This window comes from Halichoerus grypus, chromosome 5, assembly GCF_964656455.1.
Source record: "Halichoerus grypus chromosome 5, mHalGry1.hap1.1, whole genome shotgun sequence".
Lineage (NCBI taxonomy): Eukaryota > Metazoa > Chordata > Mammalia > Carnivora > Phocidae > Halichoerus > Halichoerus grypus.
In genome coordinates this window covers 167,328,724-167,351,424 of record NC_135716.1, presented here as the reverse complement: position 1 = coordinate 167,351,424, position 22,701 = coordinate 167,328,724, and the positions used below count along the sequence as shown (strand labels likewise).

General features: G+C 50.3%; 1 protein-coding gene across 5 annotated transcripts in view; it reads left to right on the top strand.

Annotated features, from left to right (window-relative positions):
• Positions 1-20,347, top strand: part of WDTC1 (WD and tetratricopeptide repeats 1) — a 64,895-nt gene extending 44,548 nt beyond the window's left edge. Inside the window, exons 6-16 of one of the 5 annotated variants that reach the window (XM_036116461.2) lie at positions 2,648-2,835; positions 5,584-5,766; positions 6,532-6,626; positions 7,042-7,157; positions 8,595-8,670; positions 9,265-9,373; positions 10,706-10,879; positions 13,943-14,178; positions 15,661-15,876; positions 16,768-16,960; positions 18,356-20,347. In XM_036116461.2, the coding sequence (XP_035972354.1) occupies positions 2,648-2,835; positions 5,584-5,766; positions 6,532-6,626; positions 7,042-7,157; positions 8,595-8,670; positions 9,265-9,373; positions 10,706-10,879; positions 13,943-14,178; positions 15,661-15,876; positions 16,768-16,960; positions 18,356-18,425 (1,656 nt within the window). In that variant the 3' untranslated portion in view covers positions 18,426-20,347. Of the gene's footprint in view, positions 1-2,647; positions 2,836-5,583; positions 5,767-6,531; positions 6,627-7,041; positions 7,158-8,594; positions 8,671-9,264; positions 9,374-10,705; positions 10,880-13,942; positions 14,179-15,660; positions 15,891-16,767; positions 16,961-18,355 lie in introns of those variants that run through there. The other 4 variants (XM_036116459.2, XM_036116462.2, XM_036116456.2 and 1 more) reach the window with 4 other exon arrangements.
• Positions 20,348-22,701: the final 2,354 nt, after the last annotated feature.

Genomic DNA, 22,701 nt, shown 5'->3' with positions numbered 1-22,701 from the left:
GGTTGTGTTTGCCCATTTGTGTCCCACATACCCCCTGGGGTCACAGACACCTTTGTGATCTGAGCATCTGACTGTGATTCCTGAAACCCCATCTCTTTTCCATGTTCTGCTTCCTCACTTAGGGCCGCAAGGGCAGCTCTAGGTGAATTTATATTTATTTGAGTGGTGATGGTGGGTGGTATGGTTCCAAGCATGAACTTAAATAGCAGGAAGACCTATGTTTGACCCCCTTATCTGCCTCTTAGAAGCTCTGTGACCTAGGCAAGTCACCTGACCTCTTTGAGCCCCTTTATTCATCTGTAAATATGAAGTAGCTTAGGAAAACCCCCTGGATTCATGAGTAAATGAGTAAATAACCCTTTAATTTTAAAAGGGAAGCAGCAAATCATAGGCTTAATACTATAGTCAATGAGATGATTGTAAAAAGGCACCTGGCACAAGTGCTTTTAGCTGTTCTTCGTTCAAGCTACTGATTTGTTGGTGGAAGTGAGCCGAGCAGAAGTGGGAACAGACTTACAAGTGTCTTCAGACCTCTGAAGCCCTGTAAGTGGAAATGACATGAAACTTCTGCCTTTTGGTCCCAGAGAACAGACGTGCGGTTGGTTGGTGGCTCTTTAAGTCCACAGAAGCAAATGTGGGCCTGATGAAGGAGCAAAGGGTCAAATGCTTAGAGCAATTTGGAAAAGATAGAATGGGCCCTTTGAGAATGTAGTAAATGTCCAAGAACTGAGGTACTCTCCACACCGGGAACTTTATCTGTCAGGTTTAAGGTTGGAGGAAATGACTTTTAAGGACCTTTCCAGCCCTGAAATTCTATAATGGATGTATGTGAGAGAGGCTGTCCTTTGGAAAGCCTCACTAAGCTAAGAAATATTTTCCTAATTAATATCAAGAAGAATCACAAGACACATGAAGAAGAAGGTAGATTTGAGAGCTGAGAACCTACTTATTTCCCTAAACTCTGCCTCCTTCCCGAGCTCTGATTTTCATCTCCTGTTCCAGGGACCAATCCTAGATGATTTTCTGGAATTTTAGAGACAGAACAATGCTGATTCACCTCTTGCATGGCAAACAGACTGTTTTCTGTCCCCTGAAAAGTGTCAGGTTCAATTTGAATCCATGGGGTGGGATCTGGGAAAGGGACCTATGCCATCAGTTTAGCATCATAGAGCACAAAATGTTGAGTTCAGAAACCGGAATTTGACAATGGTCTTGATACTCACTAATAGTAAAATTTGGGGCAACGTACTTTCATTCACAGACCCTCAGCCTCCTGTGAAAGTGTAGAAAAGGATTCTCTCTTCAGGTAGTAACGCTACACTACACATATTTTTACTTAACCCACAAGCTCCCCCTGGTGGCAACCACAGTGTATGATGAGTGAGGCACTAGTCCTCAAGAGCTCACCTACTCATTTCTGTTGTGCATGAAGTACGTGCTGTCTCCAGACAGGATTAAAGACTACTGGTTGCCCCTAAAAATAATTAAATTCCATCTGTTTCATCTAGTCTTTGTCTTGGTGAGCCATTAGATAGTGGTGTGTGGAAAGAGTGAATTGTTGCTCTTTTCATGTAGTAGGACTTGAGCTCTTTAAATGCAGAATAATGCCTCAACCCCAGCACCTGTTCAGCCTTGTTATGGGTTGAGAGAAGCTTTTCAATTAAGAAAGAAGATAATTAAAATTTTTGAATTCAAGAATGAAGAGAAAGAGTCAACTAACACCATACCCAAATATTTCTTCCTCAAAACGAGGTGATAGAACTGCACACTTTTTAAAAATTACTGTTCAAAGCTGTATTTATGGCTATTCTTACCACATGTCATTTGGAATATTCTATTCTCAACTTCATCTGAATGGTCTGGTTCTCATTCTTTATAATAGCTACATGGAGATGTTTCCTCCTGATGCTCAATCCTTCCCAAGGGTCCAACATTTGAGCCATTTCCAGTATTTGTCATTATGAGGAGTGCTGCTCTGAGCATTTCTGCACAGGTCCCTTTTTTCTAATAGAATTATTTCTCAGGAGTGGAAGTTTAGGGTTAAAAGATAGAAACATCTTTTATTTTGTTACCTATTGCCAGATTGTTCTCCAGAAATATTTGAACCAACTTAAAATACTACTTCCTTCTTGAAACACTGGAATCCTTTTCACTTTAAGGCTAATTTATTATGTAATCCTCAGGTTATCAAATAGTCCTCATGAGGCAATATGCACATGGGAATCAGACATACTTGAGTTAACTCAATGTTAGTGCTAAACCTCAATTTTAAGCGGGTTATTTTAAATATCAATAAGATAAGGTATCTGCCCAGGTGTCTAGCACATGGTAAATGCTTAGTAAATGGTAACAGCTGTGATTATCATCCACTCAGCTCTTACCTGGGGAAGAATCAGAGGGAAAGGGTTCCTTAGTCCAGTTTGGCCTAAATCAGGACTATTCCAGCAAAGTAAAGGTGTATGTCCCAATTTTGACCTATAGGCCTATGGGCTGATGCTTGAGAGCCAGGTGCCTTAGTGGACTGTCTTGGGCTCATTTACTTACCTGAAATGAAGGAAAGAGGGTGCTAACATCCAGGCTAGTCTTCTTTCCTGGCCAATCCTATCCCCACTGCCTGCCAATCTCTTCTTCAATCTCTCTGGAGCAGTTCCTGCCTCATGCTGGGGACCGCATCTTGATCACGGGGGCAGCTGACTCCAAAGTGCATGTCCACGACCTGACAGTAAAGGAAACAATCCACATGTTTGGAGACCACACAAACCGGGTAAAACGCATCGCCACAGCGCCCATGTGGCCCAACACATTCTGGAGTGCTGCTGAGGATGGGCTTATCCGGTAAGGGCCTGAGGCATGGAGTGGGGCCTGCATCTCCCCTGCTCCCACTGCATGTTGGCTCCCCGCATCCCATCTGCCCCTACTGCTTCCTTCCACAGGCCTGGTTCCTTCCCTTCAGCAGAGTTGCCTTATTTGTCTGCCCAGGGCACTTGTCTGTGAACATACAACTGGGAACATTTGCTTGTCCTGCTCTCCTCTTCCCCACTCTTTACCCTCTCCTCTACTACATCCAGGCCTGCCGGCCTGCTGTCACCAACACAGAGGCAGCCTCCTCTGGGCTTTCACACTTAATGTTCCCTCCACCTGGTTTTCTCTGTCCCCAGTTCTTTCCATGTTTGACTCTTTCTCACCCTGAGATCATTTTAAGAATCACCTCAGAAGCATTTTCTCTGACTATCCTGTCTGAAGTAGACCCCTCCCCCATTATTCTGTCTCAGCACGCTAATTGTATCCTCTATAACTCCAGTCACCATTTGTAATTCTTTTATTTTATTTACTTGTTGGTTTATCTTTTTGTCTGTATCACTCACCGAACAGTGAACTGTCAGAGCAGCTCCATCTCTCTCTTGTCCCTGGTTCTGTTCCTAGAGCCCAGCACTGTGCCTAGCATGTAGAGGTGCTTGATACTTTTCTCTCAAATAGTTGAACAGTGGGCATATGTGTGAGAAGGGGATAGCCAGCCAGAAATGGTAAAGTGGACTTTCCCCCTTTCCAGTGGCCTGGTTTGTCAACCTTTGCCTCTACTTCCCTTCATCCTAAAATGGTCTCATTGCCCTTTAACTCCTTTCTGCAAAGGTGACCTTAGAACTTTTTCCTTATCTCCCCAACCTGCTTTAATGCCTACAGGACTTTATGCCCTCTTCCCTGTTACAAAGGAGGAGAGATATCTAAATCATACATGAACTATAAAACAACAGTTAGAAACAGGGCACTGATGTCAGACAGACCTGGGATCAAGTCCTACTTCTGTCACTCAAGTGTTTGGGGCAAGTCACTTTACCCCTGAATCTCAGTTTCTTCATCTATAATGGGAATTATTATAATATCTCTCTTGTTGGCCTGAGCATTAAAATCAAGATAGTGCCTGTAAAACCTTAGGATAGCACTTGGAAGACAGAAAGCACTTTGGTCGGTGGCAGGTACAATTCCTTGTTACTCTTGTTGACCCTGACTAACCAGGCTGTGCCAGGGCAGCAGGTAGAGGCTAAGCATCTAGGGTTGGAGCCTAAGTGCTTAGGCAAAGGTACGATCAGCGAAGATGTCCTCGCAGAAGGTGAGCATACGCTGGGCCTTCCAGAATAGACAGGATTTGGATGGGCAAGGAAAAGCAGAGTGGACTCCCCAACTTGAGCAGTTTGTGAAGGCAGGGTAAATAACCACATAGGGGATAGTTGTAATTGGCATCGTTAGCAAACTGAGGAACAAGGTTGGTGTGAAATCAGGTCTTAGAAACCAGACTGAGGAGTTCGGTAAAAGTAAACCAACAGTAAACTCATGCTAGAAGTATTGAGGAATCGCTGCAGTTTTTTGAGCAGGAGGGTGATGTAACAAAAACAGTATTTTAGGAAGAGCAATCTGGTGAGGTCAGCATAGAAAGGTAAGGCGGACAGGGTGGAGATGATTGCCAATGTCTAGGCAGAAGGTGGGTGAGCACACAGGGGACATCCTCCCCATTCCCTGTGCCTGTGTATCGGCAGCACAGCAGTCCCCCAAACTGCAGGGAGGGGTGTGCTACTGCCGGGGATGTCTGGCATGACCTTTACCTCCTGAGTGGGACTCAGGCTGGTCTTGAGACGCTGAGTGTTTCTAGATAGCTCTTAGGCAATCTCTAGATTCTCCTTTCTGTCACCTCCATTACTTCTTCTGTTTCCTGTAAGAAATTAGATTAAAAGTGGAGTTAAGGAGCAGAGCCAGGTGGTTAAAGGCGGTCTCCCCAGCTCTGCGCTATCCCAGCTTCAGAATTACTGGCAGTGTCATCCCAGACAGGCTTCATCGCTGCTTCAGCCTCAGCGTTCTAATGGTACCTGCAAACGGCATGAGGATTTAGATAATCCACGTACAACACCTAGGGACAGTACTGGACACAAAGCAGTTTCTCGCTGTTAGTGATCAGTAGTAGTAGTAGTTAATAGCAATGTCACTGACATCTTTACAGTAGTATTTACCTTAAGTAGTTATATAAAGAATAAGATTGTGTGAGAAGCCTATTTCAGGTGCCTGGCCCACAGTGAACACTCGAGAAATGGGAATGGTTTTTCAGGGCGCCTGGCTGGCTAAGTCAGAGGAGTGTGCAACTCTTAATCTCAGGGTCATGAGTTCAAGCCCCACAGTGGGTGTAGAGATTACTTAAAAACAAAATCTTTAAAAAAAAAAAAGAAAGAAAGAAATAGGAGTGGTGGTTTTTTGGGTTTTTTTTAAAGACTTTATTTACTTATTTGACAGAGAGAGAGAGAGAGAGAGCAAGAGAGGGAACACAAGCAGAGGGAGTGGGAGAAGCAGGCTTCCCGCGGAGCAGGGAGCCCGATGCAGGGCTCAATCCCAGGACCCTGGGATCATGCCCTGAGCCGAAGGCAGACGCTTAACGACTGAGCCACCCAGGCGCCCCAGGAGTGGTGGTTTTTGACATTCTTATTATTTAGGAACAGGTCAAAGCTGCTCCCAGTTCCTTTGTATAACAAGGCCTTAGCTTCTCCCCTGCCTCACAGGGAGGACCCAACGCCTATCCCCTAACGCTGTCCTCTCTCACAGCCAGTATGACCTTCGGGAGAACAGCAAACACTCGGAGGTGCTGATTGACCTGACAGAGTACTGTGGCCAGCTGGTGGAGGCCAAGTGCCTCACCGTCAACCCCCAGGACAACAACTGCCTGGCTGTAGGGGCCAGTGGGCCCTTTGTGAGGCTCTATGACATTCGCATGATCCATAACCACAGGTATGACTAGTTCGGCCTCCCGTGGGCAGGCCTCTGGGAACCTGCTGCCCCTTTCCCTCGTTGCCATGCCCTCTTCTTTTTGAGGTGGGTTTTTAAATTTTTGTGATTTTTTTTTTTTTAATTTAATCCATGTTTGTTTTGGAAAAGAATGGAAAGTAAAATGAAGAAATGACCCATAAGCCACCACCTGAAACAAATCACTGTGTATAGTATTTGCTGCTTGTTCTCTTCCTGCAAGTATTTGTACAGAGTTATAATCTTGTACATGTAATTTCTTTTTTGTACATTTAAAATGTACATTTTATTTTATTCTTTTTTTTTTTAAAACAAATGTAGAATATAATGAGAAGCTCCATATAAGTCCCAGATCTGAGCAGCTCTGCCAGCCTGGGTTTTCAGTCGACTCCTGGGACAAGCGCAGGAATGTCTGGCCTGCTTTACTTTCATTTGTGGGTTTGGGCAACCACTGCTGTTCCTCACACTACATGACTTGGAGTGGACCTTGAACCTTAACTTCATCATCTGTAAAATGGGGATAATAGGGTGGTCATGAGGACCAAGATGATGGATAGGACCTACTTGTAAAGCACTGTAATGTATGTGGCCATGGCTATCTATTTGGTGAAACTTTGGGGTTGCTCAGGTAAGGAAGAAAGGCACCTCCTTTCAAAGATAAAAATTTAGGTTTTCCTCTAGGGATTGTGGTCTGGTCTAGCCAGGGGTAGTGCTAGGGGTTATAACCTATACGGTTTGCCTTCCCACCAGGAAGAGCATGAAGCAGAGCCCTTCGGCAGGTGTCCACACCTTCTGTGACCGGCAGAAGCCCCTTCCGGATGGTGCAGCCCAGTATTACGTAGCAGGTAGGGCTCAGTCCAGCTCTGGCTCCACATTCTTGGCTGGGTGTTGACTCTCTTCGGGGCGGTACAGGGAGATAGCATGGCGTGGTGGTCAAGAGCAAGGGTTTTAGAGCAAGGCAGATGTGAGCTTTCATCCTGACTGCTATTAACCAGCCATCCTATGACCTTTGGCAAATTACTTAGCCTTGATGAGTCTTAGTTTCTTTTCCATAAAATGGCATTGTAATGATTAATGAGATAAAGTATATAAAGCAATTAGCCTAGTGCATATACTAAGTGCTCAACACTTGCAGCTGCTTTTATGATGAAGATAATTGCTACCATTATTGATATGGTTGGCTTCACACAACTCCCTGCCCCTCTGGGGGGGGGGAAGATGGGGAGCCTCACATTAGGGTAACTGAGCTGCTCCCCGCAGGTCACCTGCCAGTGAAGCTGCCTGATTACAACAATCGTCTGAGAGTGTTGGTTGCCACCTATGTGACCTTCAGCCCCAATGGCACAGAGCTGCTGGTCAACATGGGAGGGGAGCAGGTAGGTATGGTTGCCCAAGGTGGCTCTGCCCCACCACCACCCCACATTCAGCAGCCAGGGCTTATACCTCACTTCCACTGCCATGAGGCAGACAAGAAGCAATAGCCTTATTGCAAATGACTGGTGAAGTGTAGGAGCAACATGGCATCATTGGAATTCCCAGAGAGGTGCCCTGGCCTTGGCTTTTGTTTAAGCTTTAGAACTGATGGACCTGTCTTCAAATTCTGGCCTTCTGTGTACTGTGAGTTTGAACTGTGAGTGTCTTCATTATTCTGAGCCTCAGTTTCCTCATCCTCCATTTTACTAGGAGGAAACCCTGGGGCTCAGAGCCAGGCTGTGGGTTAAGACCAGCTGTAGGAGTGTTCCTTGATAATGGGCGGTTACTAACCCTTCCGTTTTCGTGTTCTCGGTCAGGATATTTAGTAAGCCTTGCTTAAATCCATTTATTTTACAAACACTCACTGAGCACTTACTCTGGGATTAGCATTATTATAAAGATGAAGGAGACAAATGTGAAATACGATCCAGCCCAGGTTGACAGGGGAGACATGGCAAGTGAACCAGTTGATGACATTACAAGGCAAGGCGGATTTCATGTACCAAAGAACTGGGATGGAGAGCAGGCGAACACGGTTCTGGCTTCAGATTGCTGAGCCATCACCTGGCCTAAAGATAGCATAAGGATGAATAGAAAGGCAGTCTAGCAGAGTGGTTTAGAGCCAGACAGACTTGGTTTTGGGTCCTGGCTGTATGTACCACATGCTGCTTTTATGGCCCTGGGTAAATAAAGTCTGAGCCATATTTCTTCATCTATAAAGGGGGTGATAATAATAGTACTTCTTGGGACACCTGGCTGACTCCGTCGGAAGAGCATGCAACTCTTGATCCCTGGGGTCGTGAGTTCAGAGTCCCATGTTGGGTGTAGAGATTACTAAAAACAATAAACTAAAGAAAAATAATAGTACCTCTTTATGAGGTGGTTTCTAGGATGAAATGAGGTAAGTCATAAAAAACATTTAGCAGAGTTCCTAAAGCAAAGTAAGACTTGAATAAACATTAAATAATAATAGATAATGTTCACTGAGGGAAGTAGGTAGCATTGTTACTTTGGGCAAATTGCTTCCCTTCTCTGAGGTTTCAGTTTTCATCTGTAAAATGAGACATTTGGCTTTGTGACCTCTGAGGACCTTTCCAACTTAAACATGTGTTTCTAATTAATGACAGTGTTTTAAGCAGTCCTCCCTCAGGGCCGGGAACTGGGAAGATGTTCCTGCCTGAGGTTTGCTCCACAGGAACCCCTCCTGGCCTTGCCGGATGGCTCCCTGCTCAACACTCACTGTGTTCCTGAGAGCCATCAAGCCACCAAGGCCTTGCTCACAGCCAACCACATTCTTACCTCACAGCCTCCGTCTCTTTTCTCGACCCCTTCCACTCTAGGTCTATTTGTTTGACCTGACTTACAAGCAGCGGCCGTACACCTTCCTCTTGCCTAGAAAATGCCATTCCTCAGGGGGTAAGTTCTCTCTTGGGGTAGGGTATCTCTGCTAGGGAGCTAGGTATCTCAGCAAAGTGGCTGAGAAAGCTGCCCATTCCCTTGTGCTGTGGCTGTGATCCTCCGAAAGGACTAGATTCTCTGAACACTCTCTATACAGTAAGAAGGGAGATAACAGTAGGTCAGAGAGATCTGTCAAAGGGGTTTGCATCACGGCCCTTTTCACTTCCCTCTGAAAAAGCAGTTTTTTTCCGTGGCTTATCTCTTGAGGACCTGAAGTACTTGCCCTTCCTTTCTCGTCCTGGATCAGTCTCCTCACTGTCTCCTTCCTGGGGCCTACAGTTGATTTAGGCACCCCTCCCTCCCTTCCCCACACCCAGCTAAGAGTAGTGCCAAGTTGAAGCTGTGTCCCTCTCCAACCAGCAGAGGGCGCAAAGGCTTTTCTTTATGCATTTGCCTGCCTGTCAGAACTTGCTTTCTGGGAATGGATCTAACCCTGGGAGCATGGCCCACAGTGGAACCATCAGATCCTGTGATGGAAGCTGGAGGGCTGCTGAGGAGCAAATGAGGAACTCCTCCTGAGTTGTTGCTGTTCTTTCTCCCCACCCCTGCCAGAAGTTCAGAACGGCAAGATGTCCACCAATGGTGTATCCAACGGCGTGTCCAATGGCCTGCACCTTCATAGCAATGGCTTCCGGCTGCCGGAGAGTAGGGGACATGTCAGGTGAGGCCAGCCTGACTTGTCCAGCCCTCCCAGTCCCAATTACACCTTATGGTACCTTACAGTATAATTGGAGGGAAGAGCATGTGTTGTAAACCTTCCATCCAGGTACATATCTCAGAGTCTGGGGACTGGGGCAAGGGATGTAATGGAGTAATGAGTAGTGGTTCTAATACTGCTCCTACCTGGTAGGATTCCAGTCATGCTCAGACTGAAGCTCCAGTCCCTTGGTATCAGTAGCTGGGTCAGAACCCAGGGGCCAGCTGCCTCGTAGTACTGAGCTCTCTCTTAAAGGTATTCCACATAGATGGGCTTCCCCCATTATATTTTTCTTTGTCCCATACCATCTTTTGGCCTCTATTCACTGCCAGGCCCAATGCTGGGCTTTGGATATAGAGGGGTTCAAATCCTCTAAACTTTGAGAGAAATCTCTTTAGAGAGATCCGTGGGAGGAACTTGGGTGGTCACACGATTCAGCTCAGTGTGGAGGCTGGTGGTTAGCTACTGTCATGCCCAGGAGTTTGATTAAGAATTGCCTTTGGGGAGCACCTGGGTGGCTCAGCCAGTTAGGCATCCAACTCTCAATTTCGGCTCAGGTCTTGATCTCAGGCTCATGAAATTGAGCCCCGTGTCAGACTCCGCACTCAGCACAAGTTGGCTTGAGATTCTCTCCTCCCTCTGCTCACTCCCCACTCACGCGCGTGTGCTCTCTCCCTGTCTAATAAATTGAATCGAATCAAATCGAATTCCTTTGGGTTGCCTGGCTGGCTCAGTCAGTGGAGCATGCAGCTCTTGATCTTAGGGTCATGAATTTGACCCCCATGTTGGGGGCATAGAGTTTACTTAAAAAAAGAGAGCGAGAGAATTGCCTTTAACCTATCCATGACAGCTTCATTTCTGTTCCTCTGTTTTTTTCACTGGTTCAGAGTATCTGGACATGTGCCTGTTACCTATTAAGTAACCCAGGCCAAGGATAGAAGTGCTCCCCTCTTCTAAATGACAGTGCAGATCCCAGGGACCAAGAAAATACGGGTGGCGGGCGCCTGGGTGGCTCAGTTGGTTAAGCGACTGCCTTCAGCTCAGGTCATGATCCCGGAGTCCTGGGATCGAGTCCCACATCGGGCATCGGGCTCCCGGCTCAGCGGGGAGCCTGCTTCTCCCTCTGACCCTCTCCCTTCTCATGCTGTTTCTCTCTCGCTCGCTCTCTAATAAATAAATAAAATCTTTAAAAAAAAAAAAAGAAAATACGGGTGGCCCTCAGGCAAGGCTGCAGACTTCCTGAGAGGCTGCTCTGACCTTCTTTGGCTGACCTGACTTGACTGTCCTTCCCCATAGCCCCCAGGTAGAGCTGCCCCCATACTTGGAGCGTGTGAAACAGCAAGCCAATGAGGCCTTTGCCTGCCAGCAGTGGACCCAGGCCATTCAGCTTTACAGCAAGGCCGTGCAGAGGGCCCCTCACAATGCCATGCTCTACGGGAACCGAGCTGCTGCCTACATGAAGCGCAAGTGGTGAGTGGACCTGTGCTAGGATGAGGGATGAAGGCAGGGGGCCTGATGGAGCCAAGTTGCCGAGGCCTCCAGGGAAGGTGGCAGTGGCGTCCCACTGCCTCTTATGGCTCCTTAGGCCCAGGCTTTTCCTCCCCACCTCCAGACTAGAAGTCAGGAAGTCTCAAGCACCAAGAAAGGTCACAGTGAAGTAGAACATGTTCACAAGGAGCTTCAACATGGTGTTTTGTTATAAAGTGAGATGGCCACTGGACAAGTAAGACTTGAGAGAATGATTAATCCCAACTGTTGGATAATTGTGCCTTGAATTGGGACTATTGAAGGAGCAGTGGAATTCTTGCTAGATAGAAAAGAGGCATTTGGTGAATTCAGTTGGTATCTGTCTGAAATGATTCTGCAGCTCCTTGACCTTGGGGCTTGCTTTCCTATGCTCTTAGACCATTGGACTAAGCACAGACAATATACCAGAGATCTGAAGCTGGCTGTGGGTCATGTTGGGTCATAGTGGCTGGTGGTAAAGGGGTAAAGCGGGTTCCTGAAGAATCTGCTATCTTTGGAGACCATCAGGGCTCCCAGCCCTTCTGCCTGCGGCACCAGCAGGCAAGCAGGCAGGCAGACCCCATCCCCCAGCCGGGGCCAGGACTGGAGATGGATAGAGCTGGGCCCACAGCCATTTCTGCTCCGTCTGGCATCCGTCGGCTCTGCCCAGACAGACAGGCCAGCTGGTGTGCCATCGTCTGGCTGCAACAAGGCAGGCCAGAGAGGGAAGCGTAAGAAACCCACCCAAGTTAGCAGGATGGTAGATGGGGCTTTGGGAAGGTGCCCCCATAGGCCTTAGCTCAGGCATCAAGAGTTTGCCAAAGACTCAGATGGCAACCTAACCGAGGAGGTGATGGTTTGGGGGCCATCCTGAGGTGTTTTGCCTCTCTGTCCCAGGAGTTGGGTAGAATGCAGGGTCCTCATCCATGCTTTAGACTGAGAGCTGTTTCACTCTTGCATTCTTGCTAAGAGAGGCTGATGGGTGCCCTTGACATGTTCTCTGAACTCCTACTATGCACTAGATAGCAGGGACACAAAGTTCTTCACTTTTGAGTTCCTGTGCTCCAGAGTGCCCAGCTTCTGGACAGAGGACAAAAACATGATCAGGGTTCATCATCGGCAAAGAGGCAGGAAGCAGTGAGTCTTTGAGTGGTCAGGTAAAAGGACTGTGGGCACTAAGAAAAGTTAGGTCACTTTAGCTGGGGTCAGGGAAGTGTCAGGAAGATGAGGTGTCTGATGGGCTTTAAGTGTGGGCAGATTTAGGCAAGGAAATGAAAAGGAGGAGGGGATTATGGGGTAAGGACATTCCCAGGGAGATGAATGGTGTGAACAAAGGCATGGGGGTGGGGGACTGACTGAAGAGCTTGTTTGCAGAACAACAAATCCATTTGGCTGGAGCAGAGGGTTCTGGAAGGGACTGGCAGGAGATGAGTCTGTGAGGTAGCCTGGGGCTGGCCTGGGAAGGACTTGGAATGCAGAGCGGTGGCGTTTTGGCCTGGATTCAGTGGGATGATGGGCAGCTACTGAAGAGTTTCGAGCCGGAGAGGGATGTGCTGAGGGCTGCCCTTTCAGGGAGATTGATCTGGCAGTGAGTCTGGATGGGTGAGCCCTGGGGCCAGCCTGCTCTCCCCAACCCCACTTGCCTGCCAGTGACCCGTAGAATGTCACATTCTGTCCCAGGCCAGTCTCTCCAGGGCTGCCATCTGCTCCTGGATGCGGTGGGAGCTGTCACCCCTTGGCTCCTGGTTGGTCTCTGTCTGGCTCTCTCCAGGAGCTCTGAGGGGCACTCTGCAGGTGGTAATTGGGTTTCTGAACAGCGCCCGCTCCTTCATCACAGCCAGTCGTTCTGACGCAGGCCATACCTTCAAAGCACTCTGTCCCCTGCTTGCTCCCACGCTGGTGAGCTGCTTGTTCCTGATCTGAGCATGGCTGCCGCAAGGGCTGGATGCTCCCTCTGAGTGCTGTCGGGAGAGGAGAGTCAGGAGGACCTTTCCCCTGTCAGGCCTGCTTTGGCCCTATGCAGGAGGGTTGTGAGCTGGGCCTTGGTGGAAGGAGCATCAACTCTGGGGAGTGCTGCTTGGCACAGTTGGGTTCTAGGCTCGCCTCAGCCCAGCAGGGAAAGGGAAAAAAAAGAAAAAGGCTACCAAAGGAGAAGTGGCTCCTGTGACCTGTCTGGCTCTCCAAACGACAGGTGGGAACAGATGAGAGGTGCTGGAGGAGTGTAGCCTATATTCTGGCACAGGGTGGGAGAGCAGGGGACTTCTCCTTTGACCCCTCCCCTCTCGCTCTCCCCTAAAACCATCCCCACTTCCCTTCATCCATGCTTTGGGAGGTTGAAGAAGTGAGTGGGGATGATTTGGTGTTCCTGGCGTGCACACCCCCCTTCGCCATCAGCTTCCAGAGAGCTGACTCTGCCAGTCTGTCAGGCCCCATCCTTCAGCCCCGGGAGGTAGAGGCCACAGCTGCTGTGGATCAGTCAGCCAGGACGGAGGGGGGTCTGGCTGAGGGCTTGCTGCCTGCTGGTCAGACCCTGAGTCCCCAGCCTGGCACTTCTGGCTTCCCCAGACCGCAGAACTGTCCTTGAGGGCCCCCCACCTTGGCCATGGCTTTGAAGACCAGCCGGGGGGATTTGAGGAGGTAGTTGGAGGAAGAGAGAAGGAGGGCTTGGGGAGCCTGAGGTGGGCAAGATGCCAGGCCTTCTGCTGCAGAGCTGCGGGTGCCTGGGGTGAGCCAGTGCGCAGTTGCACTCTGTGCCCAGGAGAGGGCAGCCTGACACTGTTTTTCTCACACACACACCCCCATCCCCCAACCCCCCCAAGACTTCAGGGTTCCTGACTCATCTTAACATACTCTATCTCCTGGGGAGCAAGGCCTGGGCTGAGCCAGGGTTCTTTTCATTTCCAAGTACCCTCGCCCTGAGATCTGTCAGAGGTGGGCTGAGGTGGCCACAGGAAGCAGAGGAAGCCGGGTGGACTCCTTGCTTGCCAAGTGGCCCCACCTCCAGGCCACGCTCCCCTGCCTTCCCAGGGACGGCGACCACTACGATGCCCTGAGAGACTGCCTCAAGGCCATCTCCCTAAACCCATGCCACCTAAAGGCACACTTCCGCCTGGCCCGCTGCCTCTTTGAGCTCAAGTACGTGGCTGAGGCCCTGGAGTGCCTGGATGACTTCAAAGGGAAGTTTCCGGAGCAGGCCCACAGCAGCGCTTGTGACGCACTGGGCCGCGACATCACGGCAGCCCTCTTCTCCAAAAATGACGGTGGTGAGTGGGCACTGAGTAGGGGGGTGCTGTCTCTTTCTATTTGAGGTCCTATGGGACATGCTGGAGAGGACATGGTTCTGAGATTAGAGAGGCCTGGGTTCAGATGCTGATTCGGAAATCATGTGACTTTGGGACTCAGTTTCCTCATCTGTAAAGGCAGAGTGATAACACCTCCCATTTAGGGTTTCTGTTGAGGATTCGGAATAGCATGTTTAAAGCACCTGGCGTAATGCCTGGGACTCAGGACAGGAGTCAGCTGAGCCCAGTCAGGCCATCCACATAGCTCCAGCTGGGCCTTCTCAGCTGCTCACAGGGCCTTAGCCGTGAGTAAGGGGCAGCAGCTGGGGGTTGCACTCACTCCAGTTTGGATGCTGGCAGTAGAAATGCCTCACACATGGGGTGTGGAACCTTTGGTTCCAGCCTCAGCTCTGCCATGTGGTCACCATGTGACCTTGGGTAAAGCACAGCCTCCCTGAACCCACTGCCTTACCCTCACAGAGAGCATTCGAAGCCCTGTCCAGCTCACCTCGGTAGCACTGGAGAGTGAGTTGGGTTTTGTGATGAAACGTGAACTCACTGGAGGCAGATGTGGATCCTCACTTCTCTCCTATGCAGTTTACTAACCATGCGATTGATTGATTTGTTTGAATAGTTACCAAGCATCTACCATGTGCTAGGCACTGTGCTGGGTCCTGGGTGTACAGCTGTGGACAAGTCAGATGGGATTTCTGTATTCATGGAGTTTACAGCCCTAGTGAAGGAACCAGGCAATGAAGGAGAGACGGAGTGTGATGAGAGCCATGGAGGGCTGATACGGTATAGGTGCATGGGGCAGGGCTTGATGTCAGGCTGGGGTTCTAGAGGAGGAGACATTTAATCGGAGATCTCAAGGATGAGGAAGAAGAGGTAACTAGATACAAAGTGTAGCTGTGGGAGGTGAAGACTTCCTGGCCTAGGGACCAGCATATACAAAAGCCCTGAGGCAGGCAAAATCAAGGCACTTTTAAGGCACTGAGAAAACTGTTGTGATTTTACCCAAGGCACTTAACTGGTCAGTGCCTCATTTGGGATCTATAACTCGTCTTCCAGGGAGGAAGGGCTTGGACCTTACTGCCTTCAGACCTGTGGATCTATTTAGAAAAATCATCCCTTCAAGGCTCTCAGTAGTGCTTCACCTTCCCTCCCTGCCTCTTATCTCCACAGAAACAGACTGTGGGCCTGTGCATCCTTGGGGCTTCCAGACATTATTCAGGGACCTGAGCCAAGGCCCTCCTAGCGTCCGAGGTCCCCTTTTGAACATCCTCAAGGGCTGGGTCCAAAGGTGCTTCTTCCTCACAGTCATTGCCAGCTTTCCAGAGTAGGGGTAGAGGCAGGTAGCCCTACATTGTCAGCACTTGGGCTGAAAACAGGGCCAGGCGTGGAGACAAGGTAGGGGAGGGGAAAGAGGGACAGGTCTCACCTTTCCTTGCTCTCTGCCCCTAGAGGAGAAGAAGGGAGCCGGTGGTGGCGGTGGCGGTCCTGTCCGCCTCCGCAGCACGAGCCGCAAGGACTCCATCTCAGAGGATGAGATGGTGCTGCGGGAGCGAAGCTACGACTACCAGTTCCGCTACTGTGGCCACTGCAACACCACCACGGATATCAAGGAGGCCAATTTCTTTGGCAGGTCCGAGGCCCTGAAGAGGAGGAGGGCACAGCCCGGTTGGCAGCAGGAGGTTGGGGGGGTACGGGGGCATAATGCTTTTAGAAAAGTCTCAAATCCCAGCTCTACCTGTATCCTTCACCAAATGGCTTCACCTCTGTGGGTCTCAGTTTCTTCATCTGTAAAATGAAACCAGTCATCCCCACTCATGGGGCCATAATAAGGTAATCCACAAAGCATCCAGCAGGGCCTGGACTCTGCCTTTATCCCCTACCTCCTTTCTCTCCATCTCCATGTGCCAGAGCTTGGTTTCTTGATGTGGATGCTTGGAGCTTCCTTCTACTGGGGTATGAGGCAAGAGCCCTCAGAGGCTGGCAGTCTTGGCACACTTGTGTGCTCAGAACTGTGCCCCCGGTACTGAGGGACATAGCCCATGTCTCAGACCCAATCACCCCCAACCCTCCTCTGTAGATGGTGTACTTTCTTTGGGCAGGTGAAACACTTGACTGTCGAGAGTCTCTCCATCAAGATCCCCTCTAAGTGTCAATGGTGTGTGAGGGGCAGATGTACTGTAGGGTGGGGGTTCTGGACCCAGGAAGGCTAGGACTGCTGAGGGAAGGCTTAGACAAGAGTGTTCCCAGAGACGTAGGAGATGCAAAATCTGATCCAGCACCCAGGGAGCTTATAATGTGCCTTGAGGGAGAGTATCTTCGAGGTACCCAAGCAGTCCCTGATCCTGAGCTTAATAGCTGCACAGCGACTAGGGCTCTGCAGAATGGAGAGGGTTACGATGTGTGGGGGAGTTCTGAGCCACGTGAAGACCCCAGAGTTCGGGGGGAATGAGCAGCTCCAGACTTCCCTGCTCCCCCTTGCCCTAAGCCACACAGCCTCTACTTGAGGCTGTAGGGCAGTACCCCACCTGACCTCCCTGCCCTTTGCCCCTCTGCCAGCAACGCTCAGTACATCGTCAGTGGCTCTGACGATGGCTCCTTCTTCATCTGGGAAAAGGAGACCACCAACCTGGTCCGCGTGCTCCAAGGGGATGAGTCCATCGTCAACTGCCTGCAGCCACACCCCAGCTACTGCTTCCTGGCCACCAGCGGCATCGACCCTGTTGTGCGGCTCTGGAACCCCCGGCCAGAGGTGAGGGTGCAGAGAAGATGGCCAAAACTAGACAGGGAGAAAGTCTGGGCTGGACCCTGTGCAAGGCCCCTGGCTGAGCCTGGGAGGATTGGGAAGGGAAATGAGTCACCCAGAGACTAGAAGCTGCTAGGATGAGGGAACTCTTACCCAAGGGCCCAACACTGTGTCAAGGTGGGAGCCATCAAATTCTGAAAGTGCCAGATGCAGTAGGCAATCCCAGGGGCAGGAGTAGGTGCCTGCCTTCTGGAAGCATATCCCTGAGCAAGCTGAGAAGATGAGACTCACATACGGGAAACAGTAACCAGGGGTGCAGGAGATAGGGAGGGAACCAGAGCATCTCCAGCGCCACCTCATGAGAACAGTACCTCAGGGGCTCCCTAGGGACCTCATATACCACTGCGTTGTGTCCTCCCCGAAGCTGGGCAAAAGCCAGTCCCTTGGTTACATGGAAAGTATGCAGGCTTTGGAGTCTGGTGAGCCTAAGTTTGAATCCTGGTCCCTTCACTCACTGCCTAAGGGACTCAACCATCTCTGGCCCAGGTTTTATCATCTGCACATTGGAATGGGAATGACTGCACCACCTCAAAAGGTTGCTTTAAGGATAAAGAAGTGATGCCGGTGAAGTGTCCAGTCCACAGGGACACTTAGGATGGGGTGGTCCCCTCCACTCCCAGGGTGGGTAGCCAGGCAGGCTGGCCTGAGGCCTCCCCTGCCCTCTGCCTCACTTCTTCCCCCTCTAGCCAGCAAAACAGAAGTCAAGTGGTGTATCTAATTACAGAGGCAATTTACTGTGAATTTTAAAGAGAACCCTATAGGCCTGTCCCATGAGGGGAGAGGAAAAAGTTGAAGGATTGTTGGGAGTGATGACAGAAAAGAGTAGGATGGGGGGTGTTGTCTGTGCCCCCCACCTTGGGTATCTAGTAGGTGTGCCCAACAGACCCTGGTGTGAGTCCTCTCACATATATGTCCATGTATGGGTCCCCCATGTATATAACCCCATGTGGTATGTCCCCGTTGTTTCCTGTATGGGGCCCCGCCGATACGTAACCTGATATGTGTATGCCCCCCTAGTATGCATCCCAGCATGTGCACCCCCATGTATACCTCAGCGTATTGTGTCCCCCCAATGTATATTACCAGATGGGCCCCATATGTATAACCCCATGTGGTGTGTCATCTCCCTCACATCTATGTCCTGGTGAGCATGTGTCCTGCACATATCCCCGTGTGTGCATTCCCTGGCACCCAGATACACATATGAGTATACGTACAAATCCCAAGTACATCTCCTGGTACGTACAGCGCCTTCTACGTATATCGCTCCATCTGTGTGTGTGTTTGCCGACCTCCCCACACACACATATATCCCAGGGGTATGTGTGCCTTCCACCCCAGAGTGAAGACCTCACAGGCCGAGTTGTGGAGGACATGGAGGGTGCTTCCCAGGCGAACCAGCGGCGCATGAATGCTGACCCACTGGAGGTGATGCTGCTCAACATGGGCTACCGGATCACAGGCCTGAGCAGTGGGGGTGCTGGGGCCTCTGACGACGAGGACAGCTCCGAGGGCCAGGTTCAGTGCCGGCCCAGCTAGACCCTCCTAGCTCTGGTCCCCAGCCCCTGCTACTGGCTGGACCCTTCACCATGGGCAGGAGGTCAGGGGGTTCTGTTTTGGTTTGTCTTCCCCTCCTCCCCCCATTTTTTCATTTCCCTGTTTTGTTTGTTAGTTTGGCATTGGGGGTGGGGGGTTGCTACAACTTGCTGGCTTTCAGACTTTTGGGCAGATTGCCCCTTGACTGGCCCCAGCTCTGAGCAGAAGAGCAGGAGGGGAAGCCCCTCCAAATACCCCCCACCTCCCACTTCCATGTTCCTGGCGGGCTCTGGCCTGCCTCAGGTTGGGAGGCAAGGGCTGAAGCTGTCTTCAAGGATTGCCCTACACTTCAGTTGGCGACAGGAAGGGGAGTGGAATTCCAGTCCGTAAGGGCTAGCCTTGACCTGTTGCCACTCTTGCTCCTACGGGCAAGGCTAGCTCCTCTGTGGCTTCAGGGAAGGTTCTGAAAAAGGATGGGGTCCCACCCTCCCTCCAGAGCCACCATGTCAGGGTGGAAGCAGAAGGAAGGTGGGAGTCCTGCAGGAGGCAAGGCCGGTCCCCTGCCTGGGCAGGAGAGCGTCCTCGCCCTTCTCCCAGTGCTGGCTCTGGACCCTGCGCCTGCGCTCACTGGCCACCTCTGGGGGCTTAGCCTTTCCCAAGGGCCCTGGCAGAGGGTGGAGCACCACGCCATACCCTTCTGCACTGCACTACGACCACTCCCACTCCCCTTTTTGGGGGCTCCTTGGCCTCACTGTGACCTTTCTGCCAGAGCTCCCAGCCAGGCCTACTCTGCTGAGGTGGCGCTCCCTGCTAAGGGCCCTTTCTGCCCTCCCTCCCACCCCACATGCTGAGCCGCCACAAAGACCAAAGAAGTGATGGCTTTTCTCTGTCCCCCTGCTGCTCTGGGGGGAGGGGGGTGGGTCTCCTGAGCCACTCAGACGGGAAAATCCCTAACTTGGCCCCCTCCCTCCTCAGCAGCCCCAAGCTTAACACTGGACAGCAGTCACCCCACCACTCACCAAGCCTCTCTCTGCCCCCTTGGCTCTCAGCTGGGAGCTGCTCCTGATAGTTGCTCAGCCTTCCTCCCCTCTCCCCCGCCTTTCCCCTCAGTGCTTACTTGGCTCCAGCCCTCCAGCTGCAGCCTCCCTCCTTCCCTCCCTCCGTCCTTCCCTCCCTCCGCCTGGTCTCTGCCAGGTGCCTCCTCTCAGTCAGGCTTCAGAGCAGCCCTGGAGACAGGAGGGCCATGTTAAAAGCTTTTTCACAGTTTTAAGAAGACGGGGGGGGGGGGGGGGGGGGGCGGGGGGGGTGAGGATAGTGGTGGGGGGTCTGGCACCATCTCGTCATTGCTTTAATCCCAGCAACACAGGTGGCAGCTTCTTCCCCCTCCGCCCCACCCAGTCCCTCTCCCACCCCTCTCTCCTAGCTTGGTAATGAAGTATATTTATTGGTGAAGGAAACAGCTGCTGCTGCTTTTCCTGCTGCTGGGACTTGCTCCCCTGTCTCTTCTCCATGACCTTTCTCGAGCCAGGGAGGGGAAAGCAGGAGTGCGGGGGCTGGGCCCTGGGGCCCAAGGACCAGCAGGGGCCCCTTTTGCTTTCCTGTGTTTGAGCCACCTGCCATTTCCTCTCTCCCTGCCCCCCACCCTCCCTCCCCGCCCCCTGCCTGCCCAGCCTGGGCCCTGCAGTGTGGAGAGACACATAAGCCTTACTGTCCTCTGGGGGCAGGAGCCGAGCCTTTTTGTTGCTCCGCTCCCAGGAGAGTGAGGGTGACGCAATTGATTAAAACCATTTTGTTCTAGGTGTGGCTGCTGGCATTTGTGGGGTGTAAATGGGTCTTGGAACCAAAGTGAGGGTATCTGATCCCTCACCTCTGTAGCTATGTGACTTTGAGTAACCACACACTACTGGGTAGAATGAGGCCTGCCTTGCAGGATCCCTGTGAGCAGTGGCCACCCAGCATAGCGGGGCTGAGTGCAGCAGAGCCTGGTACTGGTGCTTGTGAACTGCGGGAATCAGCTTTCCCTCTCCAGGCTGTTCTCTCATCTCCAAAATGAGGAGGTTGAAGTCTTAGTGGCTTTTCAAACTTCTAAAATCAACCCAAACAAGAAATATACATTTTACACTGTGACCCAAGATACCCATGCTTATTTGTGTGTATATAATGAACATAAGTTTTACGCAGTAATATTTGCCCTTGCTACATGCAGTGTGTTCTATTTACCATTCTGTTTTATGAAGGAGAAAAAATGTTGGCTATAACCCATTGAATGGATTTCACAACCTACAGTTTTTTGATGTGCCCTGGATTAGAGGATATCTTAGACCAGAAGTTCCCAAACTTTCTCAGCTCATAGCACTTACCCAGCATTAGTGGCTCGGTAATTTTCTCACGGAGCTTCTAAACCAAAAGAAATGCCTAACAGTTCTATTTATCAAGTAATTATACTCAAATCACATATTAAGAACTATGTCCTACCAAGTCACTGTTTTAAAAAATAATAATACATATAAACTAGAAGAAACAATTTTTATTTCATTCTTAAATACAGTAAGGGGATCTGTGTGCTTGTTGGGCACTATAAAGCTTGTTGGATTTTCTAATCAGATTGGACACTACTACCCTCACTTCCTGTTCCACATTGACTTTCAATTGCATTTTATCACAGCAACCACCAAAAACCCAGCTTCTCAAAGATGACCTAACCAAAGGAATGTATCACAACCTGATGATGAAACTATGATCTACCTTGAGCTAGTAGATCTCTCCGTAGCCAGCAGACGTTGAGTATCTCCCAAATTTAAAATCTCCTACCACGCCCCCTATGAATTTGTCATGGCCCCCCAAGGTTGTTGATGCACAGTTTCAGGACTGTGGTTCAATACTGTGGGAACAATAACTTCACTACTGAAATTTTGTTAATTCTTCTGTTTGTACATTTGGAAAGAACAGGGAGTGATGGGAAGGCAGCAGGGTATGCTAGGGTATTCTTGGTTTAATTCAGGAGACAGGAAGGAGTTCCTGACAGAAACAGAAGCACAATAGGTGGTGTTATGAAGCAGGTGCTTTGGACCAGTATCACTTCTTTGTGTCCAAACTGAAATCTGCAGAAACTTCTTCAAGACATTTGCAGACCAGGCAAGGGAGGGACAGTGTCCCAGGTCAAGAGAGTAGTGTGAAGTCCCAGATTCCCTCCTGGAGCCCGAATGATTCAGTTCAGCTGCACAGTAGAGGGTGGAGTGGCTCATGGGCTGAAGGGGCAGTCTAACTGTAGAGGACTCCCTGTGCTTGACAAGAGGCTGTAGGCTTGGCCCTGTAAGCAAGGAGGAGCCACTGGGAGACTTCATTCGCCAGGGGCTCCCTTTCATTTGGAGTTGGTAATCCCCCCCACTTTTTAATAGACTATTTATTTAAAGATTTTATTTATTCGACAGCGAGAGAGGGAACACAAGCAGGGAGAGTGGGAGAGGGAGAAGCAGGCCTCCTGCTGAGCAGGAAGCCCGATGGGGGGCTCGATCCCAGGACCCCAGGATCATGACCCAAGCCGAAGGCAGACGCTTAACCGACTGACCCAGGCGCCCCTAGACTTTATTTTTTAGAGCAGTTTTAGGCTTACATTCAGTTGAGCAGATAGTACAGTCCCATATATCCCCCTCTCTCCCTGGCTCAGATTCTCCTATTATTAACATCTTGCATTACTGTAGTGTGTTTATTATAATTAATGAACCAGTATTGATTTTTTTTTTTAAGATTTTATTTATTTATTTGTCAGAGCAAGCGAGCACAAGCAGGGGGAGCGGCAGGCAGAGAGAGAAGCAGGCTTCGCGCTGAGCAGGGAGCCCGACACAGGACTCGATCCCAGGACCCTGGGATCATGACCTGAGCCGAAGGCAGACGCTTAACCGACTGAGCCACCCAGGCGTCCCTGAACCAGTATTGATATATCATTATTAACTAAAGTCCCTATGGTTCACTTTCTTTATTGTATAGTTCTGTGGGTTTTGACAAATGTATAATGTCATGTATCCATCATTACACTGTCATACAGAATAGTCTCACTGCCCTAAAAATCCCCTGTGCCCCAGCTATTCAGCACACGCACACACACACACCCCTTAGGGGTAGATCTGACAAAATATGTACAAGATCTATAT